The sequence below is a fragment of the Desmodus rotundus genome, chromosome 6 (genome assembly GCF_022682495.2).
Source record: "Desmodus rotundus isolate HL8 chromosome 6, HLdesRot8A.1, whole genome shotgun sequence".
NCBI classification, from domain to species: Eukaryota; Metazoa; Chordata; class Mammalia; order Chiroptera; family Phyllostomidae; genus Desmodus; species Desmodus rotundus.
The window spans coordinates 2,036,403-2,062,737 of NC_071392.1; the positions used below are offsets into that span (position 1 = coordinate 2,036,403).

Below are 26,335 nucleotides of genomic sequence, written 5' to 3' on the forward strand. Positions count from 1 at the left end.
CCAGGGAGTGGGGGACCGTCCCCAGTCCCACAGCAGAACTCCTCGGAGCCTCCGCTTCCTCCAGCCTTTTGAAAAGGACTGTTCTGTGCTGCAATAAATTTCATACTGGCTTTTCCCTGTCCTCGCGCAGAAGTGAAACCAACCTATCCTCAGCTGTGGATGGCGAAAGGAGTTCCTGCAAAGCCTCGGTTTAGCTTTCCCCTCGTGTTGTTTCTTTACTAAGCAGGCAGATCTACATTCTGTCTGGAACATTTGAAGATGAAATGACACCTTTATTTTTTAAAATGCAGACGTAAAAGCAGTGTGGCCAGGTCCAAAATACCCCCACACATTTCTTCACTTGATTGATCCTTCCGCTCTGTCAAGACTTTGGAAGTCCTAGGACACACTGTTTGGGCAGATAAGCAGATTTTTGGAAATTGGGATAGCACCAAAAAATACAGAGGCATCTCAAAGGGTCGGCAGATGTCCACATCTGAGCTGCATAGGTAGATACATTCCCGGGTGTGTGGCCACACCTGCAGGGCACCTGGGTGCTTCGTGTCTTTGTGTTTTAATCCTCACCCCAGGTTATGTTTCTTGATTTTAGGAATAGAGGAAAGGGTAGGGGGAGAGAGAAAAAGAGACAGAGAGAGAATAATGGATCCTACTGCCTCCCACGCACGCCCCTACCAGCTATCAAACCAGCAACCTGTTGGTGTACGGGATGATGCTCCAACCCACGGAGCCACCTGGCGAGGACCCTGCATTTCTTCCAGATGGTATAGGGTGGGTTTCAGACTCGCCAAGTTTTCGCCTTTGGAACTGGCTCTGTGTGTTCAGCAGCCACACCTGCGAAACAGCATCACACAGCACAGCAGGTAACAGTTCTCCTCCGGCCCCCAGTTCACACCACTTCCGTGACAAGGGTCAGGCGTGGCGGTGGCCTGATTCCACCCTGATTCTGCCAGATGTCCCCAGTGCAGAATTCCTTCCCTGACGAGCCGGGTGGGCAGCTAAGGGGGCCACCACGGTGTGCAGCGCCAAGAACGGCTCTTCCTCGTGTAACAGAGCCTGAGTTTATCCTTCCTCCAGGATTTCTACGTTTTTTCTGAGTTTCGATTCTCCAATAGCCAGTCTGTGACGTCCCTGCTAGTGACATGCAAACACGTGAGGTCTTCCACTTCAAACGCTCGCTGCCTTTGAGAACCGCTCCCTGGCAGCTCAGGGCAGCGGAGGTGTCGGCCACACCTCCTGCACGAGCTCCCACCTCACCGGCACTGGCTCTCGCAGTGGCCGCAGAGTGGACATTCAAGCCTGTCTATGCCCCAACCTTCACATCGCCACCGCCAGCCACGTGGTTCCCTCTGATGCTAGTCAGCACCCAGGCACCCAGCCCCCGCAGGCCAGGCGTCCAGCTGCTGTGGCCACCCTTCCCAGGTCAGCCTCAGTGTTGGCCTCGGGGTGGTAAAGGTAAGAACAGTGCCTACCACTCGAGGATACGGGAAGGTTAACTCATGTGACATGACGTCCAGGTCTCTGCGTGGAACCTAAGGCACAGCTGGAGCTGAACCATGGTCAGGCCATTATCGCTGTCTGCATTCTGACCTGGGGCCCTGCTGGCTGAGACCTCTCTGCCCTGCAGCCACGGAAGGGGCTTCTGCTGGAAGTGGGCTTCTATGTGTGCCTGACCTGGTCTGGTGGCCTTGGCCCCAAATTGATGTAACAGTTAAAACCCCGCTGACCAGAGTGGATCATCTCTCCCCACGACTTGCCTGTCCCCGACCTGGAAAGAATTTACAAGGGGCACCCTCACCCAGGCCACTCTCTGGCCCCTGAGCCAATCAACACCAATGGTTTCCCTTCAACGGGCTTCCGGCGGAACCACAAAAGCAACGTTGCCAGCGGGAACTTCCATGGGCTGGACCCCGCCACTGTCCTGGACCTCTGGACCCCATGACCTGCCCCTTCAAGGGCCGTCCTCTTGTATTTGGGGGGCAGAAATGATCTGTTTCGACAAAATATTGAAACATTTTAAAGGACTGAAATGTATTCATCCTTGAATTCCTTAGGGCCAAGAAACCTGTTTGCACAGAAGCAGAAACTCGGTTTCCCTTAGTTGTGAACTGAAATCTGTCCCCTCAATTCGAGTGCTGAAGTCCTGACCCCCAGGGCCACAGCCCGTGACTGTATTTGGAGGCAGGGTGTTTGGGGGGTGATTAAGTTACAATGAAGCCATTAGTGTGGACCTAATCCAATAGGACCGGCGTTCTTATAAAAGAGGAGGAGACAGCAGGGGTACAGCAAGACGCACCCCTGTGCGGCCACCTGAGGACACAGTGAGAAGGTGGCTGTCTAGCAGCTGAGAGAAGAGGCCTCAGGAGAAACCAGCCCTGCACCCAGTTCCAATGTGTGTGGGGGGGTGTTTCCACGCCACCAAGTAACTCTCGGACACCATCTGGGGGTCCAACAAGTCAACGCAATTCTCACGCTGTCCACTCGCAGACAGACAGCATCCAGTTCTCCCGGTCAGGACTCAGTCCCACGAGACACCCCCCAACCCCTGATTTCAGACACCAGTTACAAGTCCACGTTGTGCCTCTGAGTGACTGGCTGTAGACTGGAGGTTCCCACGACCCCCTCTGTGGGTGCGACTGATTTGCTAGAGCGGGTCACCAAACTCGGAGAAATGTTCTACGTACTAGATCACCGGTTTCTTACAAAGGGTTACAGCTCAGGAAGAGCCAGATGGAAGAGAGGCGCAGGGCCAGCTAAGTTGGGAGGGGCTCAGAGCTTCCAGGCCTCCCCCAGCACCACGCTTCCCAAATCGCTACGTGCTCACCAACCAGGAAACTCTGAACCTGTTTTGGGGGGTGGGGGGTCGATGGAGGCTTCATTACGCAGTCATGGCTGATGAAATCATTGGCCAATGAAATTGAACTTGACCTCCAGCCCCTCTTCCTTCCCTGGAGGTGCGGTGGGTGGGGCTGAAAATTCATTCATGTGGTTGGCTCCACTGCACCCAGCCCCCAGAACAGGTCCAATTGATGACAAGATAAACATTTTTTTCTTTTCTATTTATTCTCACTCGAGGACATCTTTTCATTGCCTTTTAGAGAGAGGAAGGGAGAGAGAGACACCGACGCACAAGAGAAAAGTGACCATCGGTTGCCTCCCACACCCGCCTGGACTAGGGACCGTATGCACCCAACGGGGACAGAACCTGCAACTGAGGTGCGTGCCCTGACCGGGGATCGAGCCTGCGACCTTTCGGTGCACGGGAGGACATTCCCAGCAGCTGAGCCACCTAGGCTGGGCAAGGTAGATGTTTCTTGTCACATCCCAACATCACACGAGGCATCCTTCAGTTGTGACTTGTGGTTGGCGGCATTTCGGGGCAGCAGCCCCTGCAGACCAGCACACGCTCAGCCTGGCTGGCAGGCGATGAGCGTGACACTCGAGCATCCAGACTGCGGATCCTATGAAGGCGTTTCTCCTACAGTGTGTTCACTCTGCTGCTCAGTGTGCTCGCGGTCTTGACCTTGAGTGAGGGACTTGGCCCCGTGTGCCTGTCCTCTCGAAATGGAGAAACGGGGACCGCAGTCCCTACGGGAGCAAGTTAATCGAGTGTCATCTTCCGACACGGTAACGGGACAAACCCTAAGTCTGTCACTGCTGTTCTCCCCCCCAGTCAGTGCCCCCTCGCCCCAGCGCTGCCTGGCAGAAAGCGCTGTCCCAAGTTCCACGAGAAGCCCCTGTCTCTAGAACATCCTGGCCTTCGGAGCCATGAGCACAGCGCCCCCTGCAGACAGGAACCAAAGCACCTGTGTGGCGTCTCTCTAAGCCCAGGGAGACCTTGCTTTTCTCAGCTGAAATAGTCTATTTCCTGCTAGTTTTCAAATAAGGGGCGGTCGTTTCCAGAGTCTTCACTTCCCAGAATGTTCTCTTCTGGGCATCTCTAGTTTTTGTCTCTTAAAATAGGTGTAGCCTCATCAGCACCGAGAGCAGCGGGACCTGCGTCACCTCACACAGGGCGACGACGACCATGTGTCCGCTGCTGAGGGCAAGGGCTGCCCTCCCCTCTTCACAGTCTCGGCTGACAGCCAGCACCCCAAGATACCTGTGCCCTTTCTTTGGGTGCAGTCACTAATAAGACAGCCCCACTCTGCCCTGGGAATCAAGGGGCCCCAGGGTCAGTCTTGGACTGGGTCATAGGGAGGGGACTGGATGGGACCTGGGGGTAGGGTTTCTCCTGTGTGGGATTGACAGCATGTGGGGCACAGGACTGACCGATCTGGGGGTCCCTGGAGTCCCTGACTCAGCCTCCACACACTCCTACCCTGAGTGACCGCTCACTGACGATTGGCCCAGCTTATCACATCACTCTGTATCCTGACAGTGCCCCCATCCGCCCAGGCCTCCAGCAGGAGCAGCACCCTGCTGCCTGACCCCCACCCCAGATAGACCAGGACTCGTTTAAGGGGACTGGGGACCACCAGGCCCTGGAGTCACCCTGACTCTCCCCCACTACTCTGTGCTGGGGGCTGGGACATGACGGGGAGCCAGTCACTGTCGGGTGGCACTGATGATCGTGGGGGTAGGAGATGCTGCCAGGAGCGGGGTCCCCAGTGGTCCCTGTCCGCCGCAGCCCCGCCCCCTGCTCTGAGAGGAGCTCATTGCAGGAGTCGTCACCATGACAACATGAAACTGAACAAGCTCCAGTGCCCTACAGGCCATCTGGGCCCCTGGGTCTGGAAACGGGTCTTCCCCCCAACAACGGAGAAAGACAGGACCCCTGGGGAGGGCGCCGCAGGGCCCCACCATCTCTAACCCTGAGTGCAGGGGCTGCTGGGCGGACGCAGCTCCGCTTTTCTCTGGAGGGAAACCAAGTTGGCAGGCCCACAGCAGGGCACTGGGCCCTTCCTCGGCTAGGGGGGTGCAGGGGAAAAAGTGCATTTTTTTGACAGGAAGTCACTTGTTGCATCCTGCTTGGGACAAAAACGTTGGGGTGGGGGCACATGGGGGGGAGAGGTGCTTGAAATACCTTTTGTTCCTGTAAGACTTCTGAACTTTCCACAGAGAGAGACATTCCCCATAAACCCAGAAACAAACACACAGAAGAACCCAGAAGGTCTGTCAGGGCTCGAGCCTGGGGGGGAGACGCTCTTCCTGTCAGACAAGGAGGGACGACCCCTGGGCTGCAGGGAGCACGGAGGCATGAGGGGACTGACACCTGCTCAGCTTCTCTGGAGGAGGGATGTGCCACTGAGGTTCCAACCTGGAGCTGAACCGAAATGCCACCTGCCCCACTCTTGACCTTCCTGGGAGGAGCTGGCTCGCAGAGTGGAAGGAAGGGCGGCCCCCTCGGTATCCACAACAGAGACTCGGGCTGCTCAAGGTGACAGAGGGAGCAGGAAGACCTCAGCCACACCTGGGGGCCTGGCAGCCTCTTCCTCACGGAGGTGCCTGCTGGTCTCTGACAGAGGCAGAGAGGGAGCACGTCCCCTCTCCAAACCCAGCTGGGTCTCCTTCTGCAGGTGAAGGAGGGACCATCACAGCCTCCCTGGTTGAGGGCAGCAGTGGGCGGTGGCCGGTGGGACTGGAGGACAGGGAGCAAACGGGCTGCCATCGGCTGTGTGGCCCCTGGCGTGCCCCTCCACTTGGCACCAGACTCAGTTGCCTCAACTCAGCTGGAGAAGGAATGTTGTCCTTGGCAAACCTGCCCGGAAGGTTGTGGGGTTATTTCGTTTACTTGTACGAAAGGTGAAAAGGAGTGATGTCCGTGTGCACGTGACTTTGAGGAAGCGTGGCCAAGAGGCGCTGGGGGGCCAGTCCGACTGGAGGGGTCAACAGGACATCTAGCGAGCGAGCGGCAGACACGTGGGTTGCAGAACAGCACTGCCCCGGAAGGGAGGGGACAGGAGGGGCACTGCGCTTCACCTGCGCTTCCACTCGCATCCTCCCCCCACCCCTGTGTGAGGCCCCCGCACCTGTAGCACAGACGAGACACTGGCCCAGGGATGCCCAGCCTTCAGGCTGCTCCTTCCCTCCCCTGGGCCTTCAGGACCCAGCATCGCTCATGGTGTCTGGGCCTCGCGCCTTATCCCGCTCTTCCTCACCAAGGACGGCAGAAGCAGTGACATCACCGTCCCAGTTTTGCAGGTGGCCACGCCCCCAGGGTCATCGTCCCACCCTGGCAATGGCTCAGGTCACTGCTACGGCCACTCCCTGCTCCGGCACCCAGGGCGGGGAGCCTGTGCATCTGGGGCTCACTGGCCGCTCTTTCCCCTTAGTGATGAGCCGATGTTGCAGGTGCTGTCCAGACTTGCCTCCCTTTCTAAGCTGGCTCCCTGAGCAAAGCAATTCATTACATGCCATTGCATACAAGTTCAGGAGTCCCTGCTTTCCACCTCCCTGGGGCCAGGTGGCTAAGACTGGGTGGACAAGGGGGCTGTGACCCAGACTCAGGTGCAGCAAGCATTCCAGCCGTTGCTCTGGGCCAAGGATAGGCAGCGGGTCGTCTCAGCACAGGGAGTGGGCGGTGAGGGGCTCCAAGGTGGAAGATGAGGCCTCCTTGTCCCTCCCAGGAGCCACCCTGGGTTCCGGCGAGGAGAGGGAGCCACTTATTTACCTTAATGGAACTTCAGGCCTCAGCTAACTGTCCATAATTATTATTGCATAGCCCAGACGCCTTCATTTTAGGTAACCTCTCTGCTGAAGAAACTCTCTAGATCTGAGAAAAATACTGATACTGAGTAGACCCACTCTCACCTGCAATTGGCCCAAATTCAGATCGGGGAGGAGGCAGTCTAGGGAGCGGTGGTTCGCAAAGTGGGGTTCCCTGGGAACCTGTTGAGATACAGCTCCTCAGGCTCCACCCCCGACCTCCTGCCCCCAGAATTCTCAGCGTGAGGCCAAGGAGAAATGAGGGGTGATTCTGACACCCCTCAGGTTTGAAAAATACTGACTTAGCACAGGGTGCCCTAACATGAATACTGTGTCGCTCCCGGCCCGCCAAATGTCCCACACAGTCAAAACCATGTTCCAGGTCCTGGAAAGAGGGCAGGGTCCAACGGGGGAGGCTGGTGCTGCCTCCTGAGAGATGCCAGTCCCGCCGCCTGGTTGGTCTGTTTCTCCACTGACAGCCTTGCCCACACGAGGGCAGCACTCATTTCTCTCGCTGGAAAAGATCTTTGAAAGTGCTTTTAGAAATAACAAAACACACCCTGGCCGGGCCGCTCAGTTGGTTGGAGCACTGGCCTATACACCAAAAGGTGGGTGGGTTCGATCCCCAGGCGGGATGTGGATGAAAGGCAACCAATCGATGTCTCTCTTTCTTTCCCTTCCTCTCTCTCTAAAAACAATAAACATATCTGGGTGAGGATGAAAAAAAGTAACAAACACTAATGGCCAAATATGAGTATATAATCAGGTAACCGATACTGATACAAAGATGACATTTCTGAAAAAGTTTCAAATGAACTGGAAGATGGCTGAAATTATTCCGCCTGTATGACGAATAAGCAAATACTGGATTTTTAATACCAGATCATAAGAAAAAAAGTCTTTATGAGAACAGGCATTCTCATTTTCTTATAAAGTAGGCATGTCCTTGAAAATAACCTTTTTCTTCTCATTCAGGATACCGGTGTTGGTAACCGTAGCACAGAAATAAGGCCCCCCAAACAAACGTCTTATCTTTACAGGGAAGGAAGTTCACCAAGAAGGAATTGACGTTCTTCCCCGACAGTGACGGCAATGTATTTTGGGTTCCTTTCCCAGAAATTAGTAAATACTAAAATCGCTTTCACTTAAAAAGGTAATAAAACCTCACGTTCACAGCAAATGCTTAAAGCTAAGCCATAGGCCACTCACATGCTTAAAGAAGGAGACGGCTTCCTGAGCAGGTTTCTCCACGCGTTCCGTGCCAAACAAAACAGATCTCAGCGAAGAGCTCGGCGCCGGAAAGGGAGCTCCGTTCCCTCCACAGGGCAGGGGGCGCTATTTGTTTTCCATCCGGTATTCTCGGGCCCCTACTGACTGTGCTTTTCCCCACTCAGCAGGGCTGTGCACTCTAAGCCTACTAAAATCTGGACGAGACGGCACCTTCTCTGGATGCAAGAGATGTTTCCCCTGCCGACGAGGTTTCCCGCGTCTCCATCCCGTGTAAACGTGCCTCAGGGGCATGAGCGGCACCTCCCCAGGAAGCAGGGTGCAGGGCCCGTCTCAGGTTCAAGAGCACGCTGCAGCCTTATCTCCATGCTGCACGTCCACCCAGTGCCTCAGAAGGCCTATGGAGCCGGCCCTGCTGCCCAGCGCACGCTGATCCACGTGCCTGGGAGAGCCTGGCCCCGCCCTGGCCACGCCTACCCGAGGAGGAGGAGTTGGAAAATAAAAAATGTGTGTGACTTTTACTGTGTCACGCTCCAAGCCGTGCAAGGAGGGGTTACTGTCAGAGAGCCTCTCCCCGCAAAAGTGAGGATTTGATATTGCAAGTCAGGTTCCTTTCAGGCCGCGGCAGGTAGCTGACGGAAAGAACAAAGCCACGGGTGCTTCTTGTCCACAGGTAATGACAGCCCCAGGCTCTGAAAAAGGCGGGTCCCCGGACAAATGCGACATCACATATAGCAACTTAATGTGCATGCATTTCCGCCTGGCTGTGAATCGGGACGGTGGGGGCAACCGAAGTATAGGGTGCGGCCCCTGTCTCTCCAAGTCCAGGTGCCTCATGATGTCCTAACTGTGCCATTTCCCCAGGAAGCAACCATAACGATGCCCAAGATTTCAATGCTAAAACTAAAATGATGTTAACCAACAAGCATAGGACTGGAAGGACTACCGGCACAAAACTAGTTTCCCACCTCCCGTAACCAAAGCGGCATCTCACCTTCACTTCCAGACAAAGCTCAAACATTCATCCTAAACACTCTCTTCGCCAAAGCCACAGCCCGGTAAGACTGCAGTGTACCCAGCGAAGGTCCAAGAATTCGCTGGTTCATTTGAAGAGCGATATTTTGTCTGCTATGTCTCCTCAGGCAAGGGAAACGAAAGATAAACAAATGAAATGGCATCAGACTAAAAAGGTTTTGCACGGCAAAGGAAACCGTCCACAAAGTGAAGAGACAAGCTGCTGAGTGGGAGACATGTTCGCCAATGACACCTCTGATAAGGGGCTTCTATGCAAAATGTATGAAGAATTCACACAACTCAACACCAAAGAAACAACAATCCAATTAAAAAACGGGCAAAGGACCTGAACAGCCACTTCTCCAGAGAGGACATACAGATGGCCAACAGACATATGAAAAGATGCTCAATGCCACTAATCATCAGAGAGATGCAAATTAAGACCACAATGAGGTATCACCGCACACCTGTCAGAGTGGCTGTCACCAGTAAATCCACAAACGACAGGTGCCGGCGAGGATGTGGAGAAAGGAACCCTGGTGCACTGTTGGCGGGAATGCAGACTAGTGCAGCCACTGTGGAAAACAGTGTGGAGTTACTTCAAAAAATTAAACATGGTGCTGCTTTATGACTCAGTAATTCCACTTCCGGGACTATATCCAAAGAAATCTGAAATACTGATTCAAAAGAATGTATGCACCCCTCTGTTCATTGCAGTGGTGTTTACAATAGCCAAGCTTTGGAAGCAGCCCAAGTGTCCATCAGTAGATGAGTGGATAAAAACAATTACACAAATACAGTGGCATATTACTTGACCATGAAGAAGAAGGAAATGTTACCCTTTACGACGGCATGGGTGGACCTGGAGGGTATTATAGTGAAATAGGTTGGTCAGAGAAGAACAAATACCGTATGACTTCACTTATATATATGGGATCTAAAGAACAAATAACAAACAAATAGATGAGCAAACAAAACAGAAACAGACTCATAGATGCAGAGAGCAGGCTGATGGCTGCCAGAGGGGAGGGCGGTTAGGGGCTGGATGGAAAAGGTGAGGCGACTGAGGAGTGCCGGTGGGTGGTTACAACATAGCCGCAGGGATGTAAAGGGCAGCACGGGGAATAGGGTCAATAATATCATCATAACTCTGTATGAGGCCGGGTGGCTACCGGAAATATCGAGGGGAACACTACCTAAAGTATTCGATTGTCTAACCACTAAGCTGTACACCCGAAACCAATACATAATTAAAACATGCATCATAGAAAGATCAGATACCCCTTGAAGTTGCAGGACAGCTAAAAAAATCTTGATGTGCTTGTTTAAAAAAAAAAGCACTTGTCCCAAGAGCTGCCCTTCCCCTACCTTTTCCGATGCCTTGTCTTGCACTGGTGGCCCCGACCCCGGCAGGGACGGAGGAGGAGGGGCCCGGCGCTTCTTCACGTCCGACTTGACAGACATGCCTGAGATGTTGCTCAGCGAGAGGGACGGGCCCAGCGTGACGGAGCGGGAATTCACAGACGGAGAGCTGGGTGTTGTCAAACAGCCCTGTTGGGAGACAGACAGACACATGTCATCACTGGACATGCCCTCTCTCTACAGATGCTCAGCCACTCCCACCGGCCGCCCTGGTCGGTCCACGGGAGGGCAGGCTTGGCCAGCAGGGGCAAACCTCACATTTTCCGGGAAAACCATCGCAGAAGATGTCACACGACAGGTGCCTGCTGTAAGACTGGAAGCAGTACAAGTGCCCATCAGCAGACGAGTGGAGAAAAAAGCTATGGTGCGTTTACGCAATGGAGTGTTACTTGGCCGTAAAAAAGAGCAGAATCTTAGCATTTGGCACAACATGGATGGCCCTAGAGGATACTGTGCTTAGTGAAATAAGTCGGTCAGAGAAAGACAAACACCGTATGTTTTCTTAGTCATAGACAAAACAGCAGACTTTTTATTTTATCTTTTAAACCCTCACCTGAGGATCTTCTTAGCGAGAGAAAGGGTTTGTACAGAAGGAGCCTTTAAAGAACCTGCACTCTGGTTTCAAATGGGAAACAAGACAGAGCCCAGCCCCACCTGGCACCTTCTCTGCGCCCTGCCCCTGTCCTGCCCAGCAGGGTCCCGAAGGCAGCCGTGCATGCCAGGTCATGCTTCCTTGTGCGACTCGGGGCAGCCAAGGGGCCCAGCACCTTGTTCATCACCTGCAAGCTCCCGAAGGAAACAGGTGAGGATCTACAGGAAGTAGCCTGACACCCATGTCCATCCATGTCTACCTGGGCCCCCACGGAAAAGTGTAAAGAAAAAGCATAAATGTTTTTCCCAGCCCGTGAGTTCTGTAGACAGCAGGCCCGTGACTAAGCAAACCGGTCACTGCAAAGTGACCTCTGTTAAATACCCCGCCTTCCGCCCACCTCCAGAGCACCCAAGGGGGCAGATCTCGGGGCTCCTGAACAAACCAGGGACCAGAGGAGGGACAACCGGGGTCTGGAGGGGTGCAGGGTTTTCCTGGATGGCTGGCTCTCTCACCTCCCCCCACCCCAAACACAAGGGGAGGCAGGCAGAAGATGCAGGGGTTTGTTGAAGCTTGTGAAACACCAGGGAGAAGCGCACACCACATCCGCTGGCACTGCCGTCTCGGAAGTCCACCGTGTCCCCGTCAGGACCCCGTAAGCATGCCGTTCTCGACAATGCGCTTCACAACCCTGATGCTAACTGCTTCTCTTCCCTGCCCCTTGTCTGGACCCTGAACTTCCAGGTCCCCTTGCCCACAGCTCTGCGTGCCTGACACTCGCTCGGCCCTTTGAGTGCCCTGCGTGGTCGCTGAAGGTCCGTGCAGAACGGCCCTTTGAAAGCACTTCTCAGTCTGTTTCCGGGGGTCAGGGTTGGACCTGGGAGCGCTCCTGCCTTGGTGGCATTCTGACATCTTGGCCTGTCCCCTCCTTGAGGGGAGGGACTAGCCTCAGTTCTCCTGGGCAGCCCCTGCCAGGGACACACGGGCAGGACCTTACCTCGGGGACGTCTCATCTGAGGGGCCAAGGTGAGTGTTGCTCTTCCACAGGAGCCCACAGCCACGTGTGTGCCCACACACATCTGCACAGCCATACGGGCACACACCACGCCACACGGCCTGGGGAGGGAGCTTTGTCCAGAATGGGTGGGGCGGGGGAGGTGGGACTCCCACCAGAACATGCTTCTGGAGACAAATGGGATGTGCTGTGCTTGCAACCCTTCTGTTCAAGATAAACTGACCCCCAAAAAGCAAGGGTGGGGAGTGATCTTGCCCCCATTTCTTAACTGTCCACTCTGGCAAGGAAGACGCCGTCCTGTGAGAACCAGTCACGTGAGCCAGTCTTCCAGGTCTGCGCGACCTCCAGACGTGGCCGGTGAGGGACTCGGGGGTGAGTCTGCTGCTTAGGGATTGAGGGAGATACTTCGCCGCCCTAAGAATCGTCCACAACAGCCATCGAGATGCACTCAGCACAGGCCGTCCAAAACTAAGTCAGATACTTCTAGGTGGTATTAGAGTCTCCTTTTCTATTGAGAACACGCTTATGTTAGGCTTTCGTTCAGATGGAATCGCTAAATAATCATTTTCAAGTAACCGTTCCATGGAAATGAATGGCATAGAAGCCTTCGTAATGGTTATTGCCCTCAAGTGTGCAAAATTAAATATATTATCATTAAAGTAGAAATGAAAGTAAATGTGAGAAGTGGAAACCACTCTTTTCACATATGCTTACAAAACAGTTATTTTTCTCCATCAAGCTGACTGAAAATTGCATGCAGTCTCTAACTGCAGTGCATATGACATTTTAACTCGGTTTTCTCAGGAGTGAGGGAACACGGGCCCAGGGCGGGGGCCAGGCGGCTCCCGGGAGGGAACTAAACTCCAGCCAGTCCAGGACCGCCTCTGAGTCCTTCCTCTCCTTGCACCATGCTGCCCCGTTGAAAGAATTCAATACTTTTTTTTTAATGGTTTGTCAAAAATCAAGGGAGCAAATGCTCAAACACAAACTGAAAAGCCACCTGCCCGGCAAACGGTAGTGGGGACACACCTCGGCTCCCTTGTCAGCGGGACTAGAGCCACTTCTGCTGGTGCAGAAAGGGACTGGCGGGCTCAGCTCACGCTCACCCTGGGCCACGTGCAGGGGTGGCCCCTACACCTGCTCACCAGTGGCCTGCTTTCATGTGTTAGCACAGGTGTACCTGCGCTGCGGCGACCCGATGCGGGTGACAGCCACCTCTACGGCACACGTCCTGTAATCTCAGGACAAAATACACTCCTCTCCAAAAGTCTGCTTTTCCATGCACACGCTCTACCCCCATGTCCTAAGGATGTAAGAAGCATCACGGAAAAGGCTGAAATAAAATGTAACATAAGTAACATGAGCTATAATAACAACACTGAAAGGCTAGGGAAGCACATCCCGGGAAGGGCTGAGACAGAACCGAAAATGACGGGACCGTGTTAAGTTCAGGTCAAACTCAATCAAGTGCCCTGCGTGACCGGGAAAGCTGTGGCTTGTTGAAGAGCAGCAGATTCCCATCCCCCGTACACCTGGGTGTTCAGGTAACAGGTTGGCACCTCAGTTCCTTCCGTTCCCTCCCCGGGGCCTCAGGAGTCCCTCACTCCAGGTACGTTCACGGGCTGTCTGCCTTTTTGTGGAACTGCCTCAGCCTGGAATCTCTCGTTAGCACACTCGCTAAACCAAAAGCAAGTGGGGAAAATGGGCGATGAACCACTAATTAAAGTTCCCAAGGTCCCCAGGTGGCCTTTCATTGGGTGAGACCCAGGGCCAGGAGGGCACCTTTGCTTCCCACGGCCCGGCCTGGGTTTCCAGGTGCCAGGAGGAGCTGGCCGAGGTGGGCACGATCTCTGAATGCAAAGCAGCTTCCCACACACAGGAGCTGCAGGACAGGTGTACCCGGACAGGTGTGCCCAGATAGGGGCCCCCTCTCCCCTTGTTCTGCCATCTACCTGTGGCTGGTGGGCTGGTGGGGTGGTCCTGGGCTTGGGGCATTTGCATTCCACACCTAAAGTGGGACCTCTCTGGTGTCCCAGCACAGGTGTCTTGGGGGGCCACCCCAGGGATCCTCAGAGCAGACCACCCTGGATCTGAACCCACCCTGCCCCATGGGCAGGTTTCTGTTTACCTGGGGCTAAAGCCCACCTACCTCCCCAGCCTGTGGGGACTCACACCTTCACAGGGGACTTTTCTGCTTGTCCTCTTGGGGATGGGGAGTCCCAGCTGCCCCAGGGGGCTGGGGGCTCGTCATCTAAGAAGGGCTGTCCTGGGGGAGAAGCCCGCAGCCCAGAGAACGCTGCCTTCTCTCCTCCCATCACCAGCGTGAGGCAGAAGTGCACCTAAGGCTTCTCGGGCTGGCTTCTCGGGCTGGCTTCTTGGTAACACGGCACTGCTGACTCTGCTTTATCGCTGCCCTTCCAGTGCCGTGGCTGATAATCACAGAGAGCGTTACGAGACACGCAGCAGATTCATTTTAAGCCAGTAGAATAAGACTTCGTCATACGCTTATGCCAAGATGTACACGTAAAATTTTAAATCTAATTTGAATGTTTACATTTAATCAAAAACTAATTTATTCATATTCGTTAGCATTTTATTAGTGACATGTTCCCCCCAGTGATTCTGCTGCCACCCCTTTGCTTGAGAGTGAGTGTCCCTGCCACAGCCCAGGGCAGGGCCAGGGGTGTCATTAGTGTCTGGCCCCCCGCATGCCCCCAGGCCACCCTGTCCTTGTCCTTGACCCGCAGTCGAGGAGAGGAAGGGGCACTGACACCCCTCAACTGCCATCGGAAAATGCAGAACCTCGCCTCCTGTTCGGAAATGCTCCCTTCTCTCGCTTCCGTGAGGTTTCATTGGGCATCTCTGCTCACAGAGGTGGCGTCGTGCCCGGGCTACCTGCCTCAACACCCACGACTTCCTCTTTCCCGGGAGTAGCCTGACTTTGCCCTAAGGAACTGCCATCAGCACCGCAGGGAGTATTACTACCACACCCGACAGGAATCACCTGGCAGGGGCCTGATTCCGTCAATGGGCTCACGGGCGCCCCCCTCAGGTTCTGCATGCTCACTGCAGGGGATTCAGTCCTGAAAATGGAACAATGGTGACCCAAATAATAATGGCGACAGAATAAAGTGGCTCCTGCCCTGGACGTGGTGGGCGGGGTGGCACAGCTGAATCGGCTCAGAGGACTGGAAAGGGAGGGTGAGAAAAACTCACGCCGGAGTCGCCAAGCACAGGATGTTTGGAAAACTGCGAAGAGTGGCTTCAGTTGGTCATAAAGAGACTGTACCACGCACAGGGGTTTTTGGGTCAGTCGTTGTAGATTTTGACCCGTTCCCCTCACACTGAGGATGCTCGGAAGCTGGGACCCAGGGGGACACGTGTCAGAGCTGCTCCATTGGCGGGCGTCTGACCTAACGGGACATCACATCTCTCTAGCGACACACCGGCATCACAGGGCAGGAGCCGCTGCGACCCTGTGCCAGGTCCTGCTGGAATGACACAGGCGAGGGCCTGCATCGTTGGCACCGGAAACGCCGACAGACACGTCTGCCTGTCTCCATGCACCTGCCCAGGTCGCACACCACACCGAGAGAGGCGAGTCAGGGAAAGTCAAGTGCAGGTGAGACTCGAGCTCTTTCTCAGCGAATCCTGGTATTTCCAAAGGACTACGCTTCCCCGTCACCTGCTTTGATGGTTTGCTCATCTTCCGGCTGCACGCCTAGAAAATCCTGCACACAGCGGAAGACAGAAACCCATTTTGCTAAAAGAAGACAAACACCAAAGACAACCCAAGAGGGAAATGCCAGTCAACCCGTGTTCCTACAGTTCAACCAAAACACTGACAGACAAACATTGTATCACATAAATATGTTTTTAAGTCAAGGAGGCAAGACTATGCCTTTACCTTTTTATTGATCTTGGCTTTCTTTCCTTTTTGATCTCCTGGGAACGTCCTCACAGCAGTTCTTGCCCAAATGCATCACATGCCCTCAGCCTGCAGCTCGGCGCCGAGCTCTCTGGTGGCCCGTCCCAAACCTGCTCTCAGCGTCTCCTCCACAGGGAGACACCAGGCTCCCCAGGGGTCACCCGGCCGGAAGCGTCCCCGTGTGGGGCTTTATTAGAGACCGTCATTTGGAAGAGTGACTCTTGTGGTGTAATTACAGACCCACGCTCTGTCATCTGGGACAGCGAATGTCCTCAGCCGCGTGGAGGGGGAATCATTCTGGCCATGAGAGGCAAAGGGAGCTCTGGCCCTTGTCACCCCAGAGGGAGGTGACAGTAAGAAAGATGGAGAACCGGTAAGTCATCTGTGGTCCCTTTCTGGATGTACGTGCTTCCAGTCATTAAAAACTGCCCTTGACACGCAGGCACACACATGTACACACACACACACACACACACCATGGATGATGACCAAGCAAACCTGCACAGCTGCGACGTCCCCTCTGCCGGAGGCGCCCCCTGTACCAGGCACGCCCGCCACCTCCAGGGCCGATCGCAGGCTGGGTCCTGGCTGAGCTCGCCCCACCCAGACCCTTCTCATCTTCCTGCACAGGCTGCTGCCTGCCTCTCGCAGCGGGCGTCTCTGAGTCTGTCTGTCTCTGGGCTTCAGCAGTGGGCCCGCCCTGGTTCCCGCAGCCTCGCCTGGGATCTCCTTAGAAGGGCAGTCCAGGCCCTGCCCCGGGGCCCCTGCATCTGAATTCTCATGATTAGACCCAGGCCCCTGGGGTCTAAGTGGTACCCACCACGGGTTCCCTGTGCCTCTCCTGCATGCGGGGTGTGGCCCAGCTTCTTTGCATCCACATTGCCCCTCGCACCTGCATCTCCCACAGCAGGGCCTCCGTGACAGTGGGTCCCCGTGTGACTTGTTATTTCAGGGGAGGCACTGCACCCCTCCTCTGCTGTCTACCTTCCTACCTACCTATGTACCTATGTACCTACCTACCTGCCTACCTACCTACTTACCTATCTACCTACCTACCTACATACCTACTTACCTACCTAGCTACTTACATACCTACTTTTCTACCTACCTACATACCTACCTACCTACCTACATACCTACATACCTACCTACCTACCTATCTATCTACACACCACTTACCTACCTTCCTACCTACTTACCTTCTAGCTATTCGGGATCTAGCAACATTCTCACTCTAAGAATTGAGTGCTTTGGGGAAAAACCACCTTGCTGCAGCTTTCAAAATAAAACCTCCTTTGACAGTTTCCAGAACTGCATTACAGGGTGTGTTACATGGAAACTTTAAAAAGTACTTTTCATGGGCAAGCAGGTGTGCAGAGCACCTACGGGTCACATCTCTGGATTACATTCTAGGCTCTGTATTCCTTCCCACGGTTTGATTTTGATTCCCCAATACCTTTGAAGTCTCTTTCATAAGGAACCCCCGCAATGGAAAAGGGCTTTGGGGACCAAGAGGCCATCGCACTATTCACGATGCCAGAGAAGAGCAGCAAGGAGCCGCGGGGAAGAGGGTGTGCAGCTCCACGAGGCGCTGACCACAAGCAAAACAGGCCCTCGCCGTCCCCAGTCGCGGGAGAGACGCAACTCAGAAGATAAGTAGCCGTGCGCCCTGGAGCAAACTGTAGACGACGGGGCGCTACGTGAGAGGAACACCCGGCTCTGTGCAGGCCAGGGCTGGCCAGGAACTCCGCTGGAGTGCAGGCATCTTCTCTGAAAATGTTCCGGCTTCCATTTATTTTGTAAGTTTGAATATAAAGCACTTTAGAAAGGTGCAAGCTATGCTTTTAACATTTCTCGTCAAAATTGATTTATAATAAAAATCAGTTCTACATCACAAACCTGCAGCTCGGCCCTCAGGACACTTTTTTTTGTTATCAACTGTGAACATTTTAAGAACAACGAATTTTAGTAGCATCTCCAGGCCAGGAAGGTGGAGTGGTCCGGACTCCCTGTGCCTGTGAAAATACTGCCCTCTGGTGGCAGAACTGACTCAACGCACTTTCCGGTTCTTGGGCATCCACTCGGAACTGAGGCAGCTAAAATTATGGAATTTGGTTTTATGATCACATGAAATTAAAAATGTAATTTAGACAGACATTTACATGTGATATCACATTTAATGTCAGGTTTTTTTTTATCATATCAAGTTTTGATAAAAGAAAGTTTCAGGCACAAATCTGTACCAAGTGGAATAAAGTTTTACATGGGGGCTGGCGTGAAAATGTGAAACCCAGAAAAAGAACAATCATGAAAACGCCTTCCTGTTGTGGAAGAGTTGGAAGAGTTTGTAAAAAGTGACAGTAAGAATCAAACTCCTGTCAGATACACTTTAAAGGTCAATATTTATAAGATGCTATAAGTTATTTTCTTTCAAGAATTTAAAACTATGAAGAACCTTTTTCGTATGACAACTTTGAGGTGTGAGGGCCCAGGTGGTTTTACGACATCATCTCAGAGGGTGACCGCAGAGCTTGGGGGTGGGCGGACCCAGGCCTGGCAGTGTGCCTGCAAAGCCGGCAGCCACGCCCAGCAACTGGACAGAGCTCAGTCGGGAGAGCGTGAGGTCTGCCGGTGTCACTAAGGATCTTCCCAGTCACGCTGCCTGGTGCAGAGACGTAGAAACTAAAATACTCCACGTCTGCCACATGTGGCACAGGCAACAAAAACCGAAGCCAAATGCAGCTTCGTGCTTCTCTAGACTCAGAGGAAAAAACACCCCAACACCCCCAATACAAGCAAAGTAGCCCATACTTCCACTCCGTGGGAGGCCATGCAAAGCATCGCGCAGCTCCGCCCATTCCCACGGGGCGCCCCTGGGTGCGGTACTCACGTTCGAGCCCCGGCCTGGCGCTGACCTCAAGGCGTCCTCGTCATTGTCCGCTTCTGCTAGCCCGGGTGGCTCCACCTGGAACGGGGCACAGCACACGTCACCTCCAGGTGAGAGTGGGCACAAACAACCACATCTTCCTCGGCAAACATTCAGGCGCATGGCCTGCGTGGCCCCGTGGCCGCACAGCCAGGCTGCCGAGTCTGCACTAAGTACTTTCAATCCACGGCCACGTCCTTCGCCTGTGAACCTGAAAGCCACCCTCAAAGGCTCACTGGCCGGAGCCCGGAGCTCTGAACCCCACACTCAAGGCGCTGAGGTTCCTTTTCCTTGGCTTAGAAGACAGGTAGCCATGGAACAGTGGCGCACCTGAGTGACGGAGTCAGCTCAGAGAACAGCCAGGTCTGCAGGGTTGGTGAGTTTTCAGTTCGGTTTAGCATTATGCTCAGCATTGCTTGGGTGTACCCAGGAATAACTGGCCAGGTGTGTGGACCAGGAGCCCAGGATTACCTGGTTCAGTGGGAAAACTGGCTCCGGGGTCCCACCTGACTTCCCAAAGGAGCATCTTTGGGGACATGACCTGGGACTCCAACTGCCTTAAGGTGCCTAACGTGCTTTGGGAATGACGGGGCCAGCAGCATAAATAATGTCAAAATGGCACAATTCACCATGTTTAAAACATTAAAGCACCAACGTGTTACAACAAGGAAGGGTATTCGCTGTCATCTACTTCGACCAGAATGCAGCCCCTTTAAGTGCAGTCTCCATTGAGATTACACACACACACACACACACACACACACACACACACTCCCCATAAGGAGAGACACTAAAGACTCGCTTCGCCTTTACACGCCTGGGTGCTCTTCACATCCTGTTCTCTGACATATGTGTATACTATCAGGCATCGTAGGACTTCAGAAATCATTAAAATAATTGTTTACTCCAAACCCTCCAAAGGGAGACCCGACTTGTCCTGGAACATGCAGTGTGGGGGAGGGGAAAGTGAGGGCCCTGGACAGAGTTGGGGGGTTGGCTCTGGCATTCGCTCGCACTGTGGTTAGCTCAGGGTGGCGATTCCGGGTTCCTTCACCTGTGACATGGGGTGACTGACCTCTCTCCCCAGGTGTCCGCAAAGACTAACAGAGATTCCACTGAGCACAGTATCTCGAATGATCAAAATGGAGAGAAAGGAGGAACGAAGACCCGAATCCCCCCAAAGCCATAAACAAGCCAGTAAGGATAGGAATGAATGGACAATGTCCAGAGAGAAATAAAATACCATTAACGTGAGGGAACGATCCAGGGGAAAGATGAGGTGTGTGCAAAAGGAAGACACTGAGCCAGTTTGAGAGAGAGAGCGGCGAAAGGACCGACCGAAGGAGAAGTCCCCATAACCACAGTCGGGCTCCATTTCCCGGCGTCCCGGCCAGGAGCTGAGTCAGTGTCCCGCCTCCAGCACACAGTCTTACGCGGCGCAAACAAAAGCAGACTGGCTTGGCGGGCGCTTTCTGGCACACGGGTTCATTTGTGGGGATCTGGGCTGTGACGTGCTACCCAAACCCCGACCTGGAGCAGCTTCCCTGAGCCCCAGCCCTGGGCACAAGGCTCAGGGTCCACTGGTAAACGACACCCCTTCACCCCGAGAACTGCTCCGGGGTCCGCACGTGGAAGGAGGTGTCGGTCACTGCAGTGTGCACTGATAATCCCCCTTTTACCCGAAGGAATTCCGACCTTCCAGAAGGGCAAACACCTCAGGGAAGCATTTTCACGTGATTCTAGTCCTGCATGGGGCGTGGCCCATTACCTTGCTGCTGTTGTTCCTTTTACTGACTTTGAAGAATCCGAGGAATTTTTTCTTCTCCTTATCTGTCTCGTCATTGCCAAGGGATGCTTTTCTAAGGGTTTCTGGGGGCAAAAAGGACCAAGTTATTTTTCAGCATAAGCGATTAAGCACTTCAGGATAAAATCTCAAAAAGTACATTCTCCACTCTTAAACTTAGTTCTTATTGGAGAGTAAAACCATCGACTATTTCTTTGAAGACGTCTGGAGCCCCCCCCCCCAAGCCCCCAGTTCCCATATGAAACCGCTACAGGGTCTCGAGCTTTCCAGGCACAGGGGTGTTTTTCTCCAGGTGTGGTCACCTGTCCAAATTTTTTCCCTTCTCCCCCACCAGCCTGTTTTCCTTTCTAATGACAGCCTCTAGGGGGCGCATTTCCTCTTCTATTCTTTTTTTCTTTTCTTTTTTTTAAAAAAAATTTCTTGAGCTCTAAATGCTCAATCTTCTCCTTCTTCATCAGGACTCTATTTTTTAAAAATAACTGTTTCACTATTTCATTATTGGGGGGTTGTTCACTATTAGTTTTTTATTTTCAGTTGCAGTCGACATCCAGGACTCCCCTGTGTTGGTTCTGGGGCACAGCACAGGAGTTAGGCGGTAATGGACGCTCTGGAGTGGTCCCGATGTTCCCGGCCCCCACCTGGCCCCACAGGCAGCTGTCACAATGTCCCCGATAAGCCAGCAGGACTTCACACCGGGCACCCTTGTGACGGGGACACGCAGCCCTCTCAGGCAGGTGACCGCACAGTTGAGGTCTGTGGTTCCGGGGACGAGGAGGGACCAGCAGCGTCAGCAGCCCAGGAACTGGGCCCAGACCTGACCCCTGAGTCGAAAACACTGGGGCTGGGCCCAGCACAGGGCATTCGACAAGCCCACCCCTGGGGATGCGTCAGGGGGCCCAGGGAGCACTGAAGACCAGGGCTGTGGAAGGGCGGGCACTGTGGCGAGGGCCACTCGGGCAGCCTGCTCCAGTGCCTGGGCCTCAGCGTCCTCATCTGCAGACGGGGGAACCCGAACCTGGCCGCACCCCAGCGCCACTTGACGGCTGACCACCATCACGCACTGGTTTGCGGACACACCAGGGGCCAGCTCAGGCTTTTGCCACCAATTCGCCCCGTTTTCTCTCCTGAGCCACATGGATACGGCCAGAGGAGGAAATGTGGGTGTCCCTGAAGGACAGACACAGGATATCCCCACACCACTGCCCGCTGCTAGCCTCCAGGCCACCGGTGGGGGCATCTGGGCAGGGACGGGCAAAGCCTGCCACTGAAACATCGGTCACCGTCCCTGGGCGCTGGCCAGGACTTGATGGTCCGGTCAGAGACCAACGCGAGGCCGGTGTGTTAGTAACACGGTGTGCACACGGATGCTGCTGCCCCACGACGCAGCCCCAGGTACACACATTCGTGAGATCGTTCCGCACACAGCAAAGCCTCGCAGTGAGTCACGAGCGCCAGGGCCCTGGGCCAGCGGCCGAGCCCGTCACAGCCTCTCATCACACACGCCCACACCAGTGGGCAGGCACCCACGTGTGCACACGGATGTCACAGTGGAGGGCGTCAGGGCCCCCCAGGCGCGGGGCTGGGAAGGTGAAGAGAGAGCATGCTGCACCACAGAGCGTGGCCCAGTGTCAGCCACAGCGAGGTCGAGTGTGCGTGTGTGTGCCTGGCCTCTGTGCACACTAACAGCGTGTGACCGGATGTGGTGAATGCGTGGCCCTGCGGTCCCCAGGAGGCGAACACAGCAGAGCATGTTCCAGCTAGGGCACCACCTATGACATGACACAGGGGTCGGGAAACTGCCACGAGGCCGAGCCCCTGGCATCTCTCCTGGAACAGCGGCAGTGGCTGGCCACCGGCCACCGCCCCCAGGACGGCCCTGCCGGCACAGGCCGCACCCCACTCTGGTGCCAGGCCAACGCCGAGTGTTCCCGCACCAATCTCTTTTTCTAGAAACGCAATCTAGCGTTGGACACTTTCACGAGAACAGAAGTTTTTGTAAAATATAAAACCGCATTGGGGTTTTCATGAACTTCTTGTGTGTATGCGCAAAAAACGTCATTAAAACCCCAATGCGTATGTGTGTGTATGTCTGTGTATGTGTTTATGTGTGTGTGCACATGTAAATATCTGTGTATCTGTGTACATACACACAGTTTACAAGAAATGGGTATCAGAATAAATGCAAAATCCAGACTCATCATTTTCATACTTGACTAGGACAGCAAAGGTTAATGTCGCAAACCACACTGGCCTAAACTCTGCAGCAAGCAGGATGGATCGCAAAAACAGGTGAGCACAGGAGAGCGCAGGTGAGTACAGGTGAGCACAGGTGAGTACAGGTGAGTACAGGTGGGTATAGGTAAGAAAAAACGCTGCCTCTTCCACACAGATGGCTTAGCCTCTGCCCTGGGATCCTTCACACAGTCCATTTTCCACCACAGCCTCTTTGTCACCAGCCAGCACTACAAAGCAACCCCTCAAGGGACATTCTTTTCCTAGCCAACCAGAAAGCTGAGAAACCAAACCACAACCTCACGCAAGCCAGCAAGCCTTCCCCAGAGCTGCCGCGCTGGCATCGCCACGGCCCACAGTCACCCGCGCGTCCGTCACCCCGGCCCCGAGCCATGCAGGGTGCAGCCCGGCAGAGGCTCACCATACCTCGACAGCTCAGGGAAGGCTCCGACCGAGTTTTGCTCAGAAGAACTGGAAAACGCAGGCGGGGAGAGAGTGAGAGGGTGCCGAGACCTTCTGCTGCCCCTGGCCAGGGCCCCGGCCCTCTGGAAACCTTGGTGGGGGCTGTCGTCCTCCACAGGAGGCGGCCGAGTGCAGAGCAGGCCCGCATCCCTGGCCTTGGGAGCCTGCAGCAGCTGGCTGCTGAGCACCACCGCAGAAGCGGGTGGCAGCAAAGTCCTCTGCTTCTGCAGGCTGCGGAGGCCAGGGATTCCTGCAGAGGAAGCCAGTGCCCAGGGACACATCTCACAGCTGCTGGCTGGGAGGGGACAGAGCAGGAGGGGCAAAGGAGGGGTCCCTGGGGGACAGCCTCCGGAACCTTCTCTTTTCTGCTTGGACACTTGGCTGCCCTCAGGGCCGGTGGAGGCCTTTGTCAGGGATGGTCCTCAAACGTTTCGCAGCCAGCACTCACAGGGTGCGGTCTGGCCCCGATGAAAGGGGCATGGGCCACCTGGGCTGGAGCGCCCCCTCACCATGCCAGGTGTTCCCCTTATTCTCTGGGGAGGCTGCTGGGACCGCAGGAGGGAGGGTCCCTTGGAGGTGCCCGAGGCAGCAGAGTGGGGCTCAGGAGGGATGGGCACCCCTATGTCCCCGACTCAGAAGTGATGGCAAGTCTGAGCAGCCAGGGTGTCTGCCCCAGGGTGTCCTCCCCATGTGGGGGTCACAGAGGGGCCTCGGCTTGGGGGACATTTCCCAGATGGATGCTCAGTCCCCTTCTCTGGATGCCATGGGCTTGCTGGGCTGTACCCCTGAATGGAGAAGCTGGTTTTATAGGACCATTCCCAGGTAATAGGTTCTGTGTCTACCTTTCAAGATATACCTGGGATTGTCACAAAACCAAAATACGTGCTTGTGTAAGGCTTTCTCTTCCACGCACTCCAAGGCGGGACGGTTTTTCTTTTCTCTGTCGCGCCAAGTAAGCGCTATTCCCAAAGACTCCCAGAAACCCGATTTAAATCGGGCAGACAAAACCAGACAGACTCGGCTTTTCCAGGCCCACGTGGCGGGCACTGAGAATAACCGCGTCTGAGTTTGAAGATGCTCTCAAGTGTCAGGACACTCGTTGTGAAGGAATAAATAGTCCACGCATCTCACACTCAACTGACGCGAGACCCTTCCTCCAATGTGGAATGCCATCTGGGTTCCCGAACCTCCGGGGGCAGGTTTGGGGGCAGGGGGCGGTTCCACTGTGACCACTGATTTCACAATAAGTTTCGTAATTAAAAAGCAATTATTTTACTGTAAGAATTTCAAAAAAAGCTATAGAAAACCTCAAAAACCTTGAGTATGTCTGTATTTTAAAAGCCAACCCATTCAATGTGTGCGGAGTAAACAAAAAGGCAGCCAATAATGATGCCAAGGGGGGCTCATGAAACTAGACGCTTCTGTGAAGTTCACTCTGACAATTCCAAGGTCAAACAACATTAAATTGTGTGTGTGTGGGGGGGGGCCACATTCTGACCACTGTTCAGAGAGTCAGCCCTTTGAATCAGCCAGAGAAACCTACTCACACAGAGAGTCCGTCTTTGCGCCAACCCCGGGCTCTCCAGCTGCCACGCTGCCCGCTGGCTCTGACTGTGACCTCCGGCCATGTGGTGTGTTCACACAAGGACTAAGGTGTCTCCACCACCACTGCGGACCAGGTACCCTGAGTCATCTCGAGGGACTGAGAGGTCATTTGGGCAGTTTTAGGGATCGGCTGAATATGTTTTTGTCACTGGCTGTGGTTAGGAGCAATGTCTGACTCAGGGGCAGTCAGAGTCTGGGAAGCTCCTTTAGGGGGGAGGCTCCAGTTTCCCTCCCGTCCCTCTCCCTGATCCCACAGAAGCTCCCAGGGGAAGGGGACTGGTGTGCTCAGGACCAGGGGCTGGAGGCAGAATCGCAACCAGGGCATGAAAACAAGTTCGGTCTGTCTCCTACCCACTTCAACCCTGGTTTGGAAAAATTTGAGCTGCCTGAAAGTTCGCGTACCTGCCCACCTGGGGTGCAGGGCGTTGTGCTGAGTGCCAAGTGCTGGCGGACCTGGCTCCCCATGTGTTCTCAGGGGCAGGGACTCACCTCTCTCTCTTTTTTTAAAAAAATCATTTATTGATTTGAGAGAGAGAGAACCATCATTTTGTTGTTCCACTCACTGATGCACTCACTGGGTGATTCTTGCATGTGTCCTGACTGGGGACCGAACCCACGACCTTGGTGTATTGGGATGACGCTCCCACCAGCCCAGTGGCCCAGCCCAGGCAGCACCCACCTCTCTTGTTGTCCCAGGCGTAGAGCTCCTTTATGCCCAGCTCGTTCAGGGACTTGGAGAGCTCCAGCTCCTCCCCCGCAACGTGGTCCCTGAGGAGCACCACGTGCTCGGGGCTCACGTCGCACTTGGCGCAGATGACGGGGAGGATGCTCTGCAGGGGCACCTCAGGGCTCACACGCACCACAGCCTTCTGGGTCCGCAGGTAGTTCACGACCAGACGCACGGACTTCTGGAAGAACACAGCAGACAAGAGAGTGCTGTGAGCTCATCCCCCTGACGGCTCCGCCCTCTGCTTTTACACAGGGATGGGGTCTGGCACGATTTTGCAGGGACTGAACCTTTCTCCCACCAACTGAGTGGGTCGTGGGGAAATGGCATACAGGATAGTGACCGATAAACGCCCGGAAAAGTAAGTTAAACTCAGAGCCTCTCTTACTGATGAACTAACCACTAAGGACACAGGGAAGCGGACACCGGAGGGAGGCCCCATTTCGAATCCAACACGCACAGGGTCTTTCAAGAATTCTGACTGCACTCAAACACAAGGCAGTTATATACATTTTGTAAAGCAGAAGCATTACAAAGTATCATGGATATAATTCAATGTAAAGAAAAACCCTCCAAAAACAAGACATCAAAGTCTTGTTTAAGAAATCAAAATATCTACTTAAGTATACAAATATCTATTAAATGTAGAGTGTGTGTCTATACACCTGTGTACATACATGTTTATTATATACACACTACACAGATATACTTTGAGCTAACACAACATTCTAGTTGTTTT

At 54.2% G+C, this 26,335-nt stretch overlaps 1 protein-coding gene across 10 annotated transcripts in view; it reads right to left on the bottom strand.

Moving 5' to 3' along the window:
- COBL (cordon-bleu WH2 repeat protein) overlaps window positions 1-26,335 on the bottom strand; it is a 136,389-nt gene that overhangs the window by 52,789 nt on the left and 57,265 nt on the right. For 7 of the 10 annotated variants that reach the window (XM_053926948.2, XM_053926955.1, XM_053926954.2 and 4 more), the window contains exons 4-8: window positions 25,549-25,777; window positions 23,229-23,273; window positions 20,535-20,635; window positions 18,731-18,805; window positions 10,255-10,437 (exon numbers count right to left, since the gene is read on the bottom strand). In XM_053926948.2, coding sequence (XP_053782923.1) covers window positions 10,255-10,437; window positions 18,731-18,805; window positions 20,535-20,635; window positions 23,229-23,273; window positions 25,549-25,777 — 633 coding nt within the window. The remainder of the gene's footprint in view (window positions 1-10,254; window positions 10,438-18,730; window positions 18,806-20,534; window positions 20,636-23,228; window positions 23,274-25,548; window positions 25,778-26,335) is intronic. The other 3 variants (XM_053926950.2, XM_053926956.2, XM_053926957.2) reach the window with 1 other exon arrangement.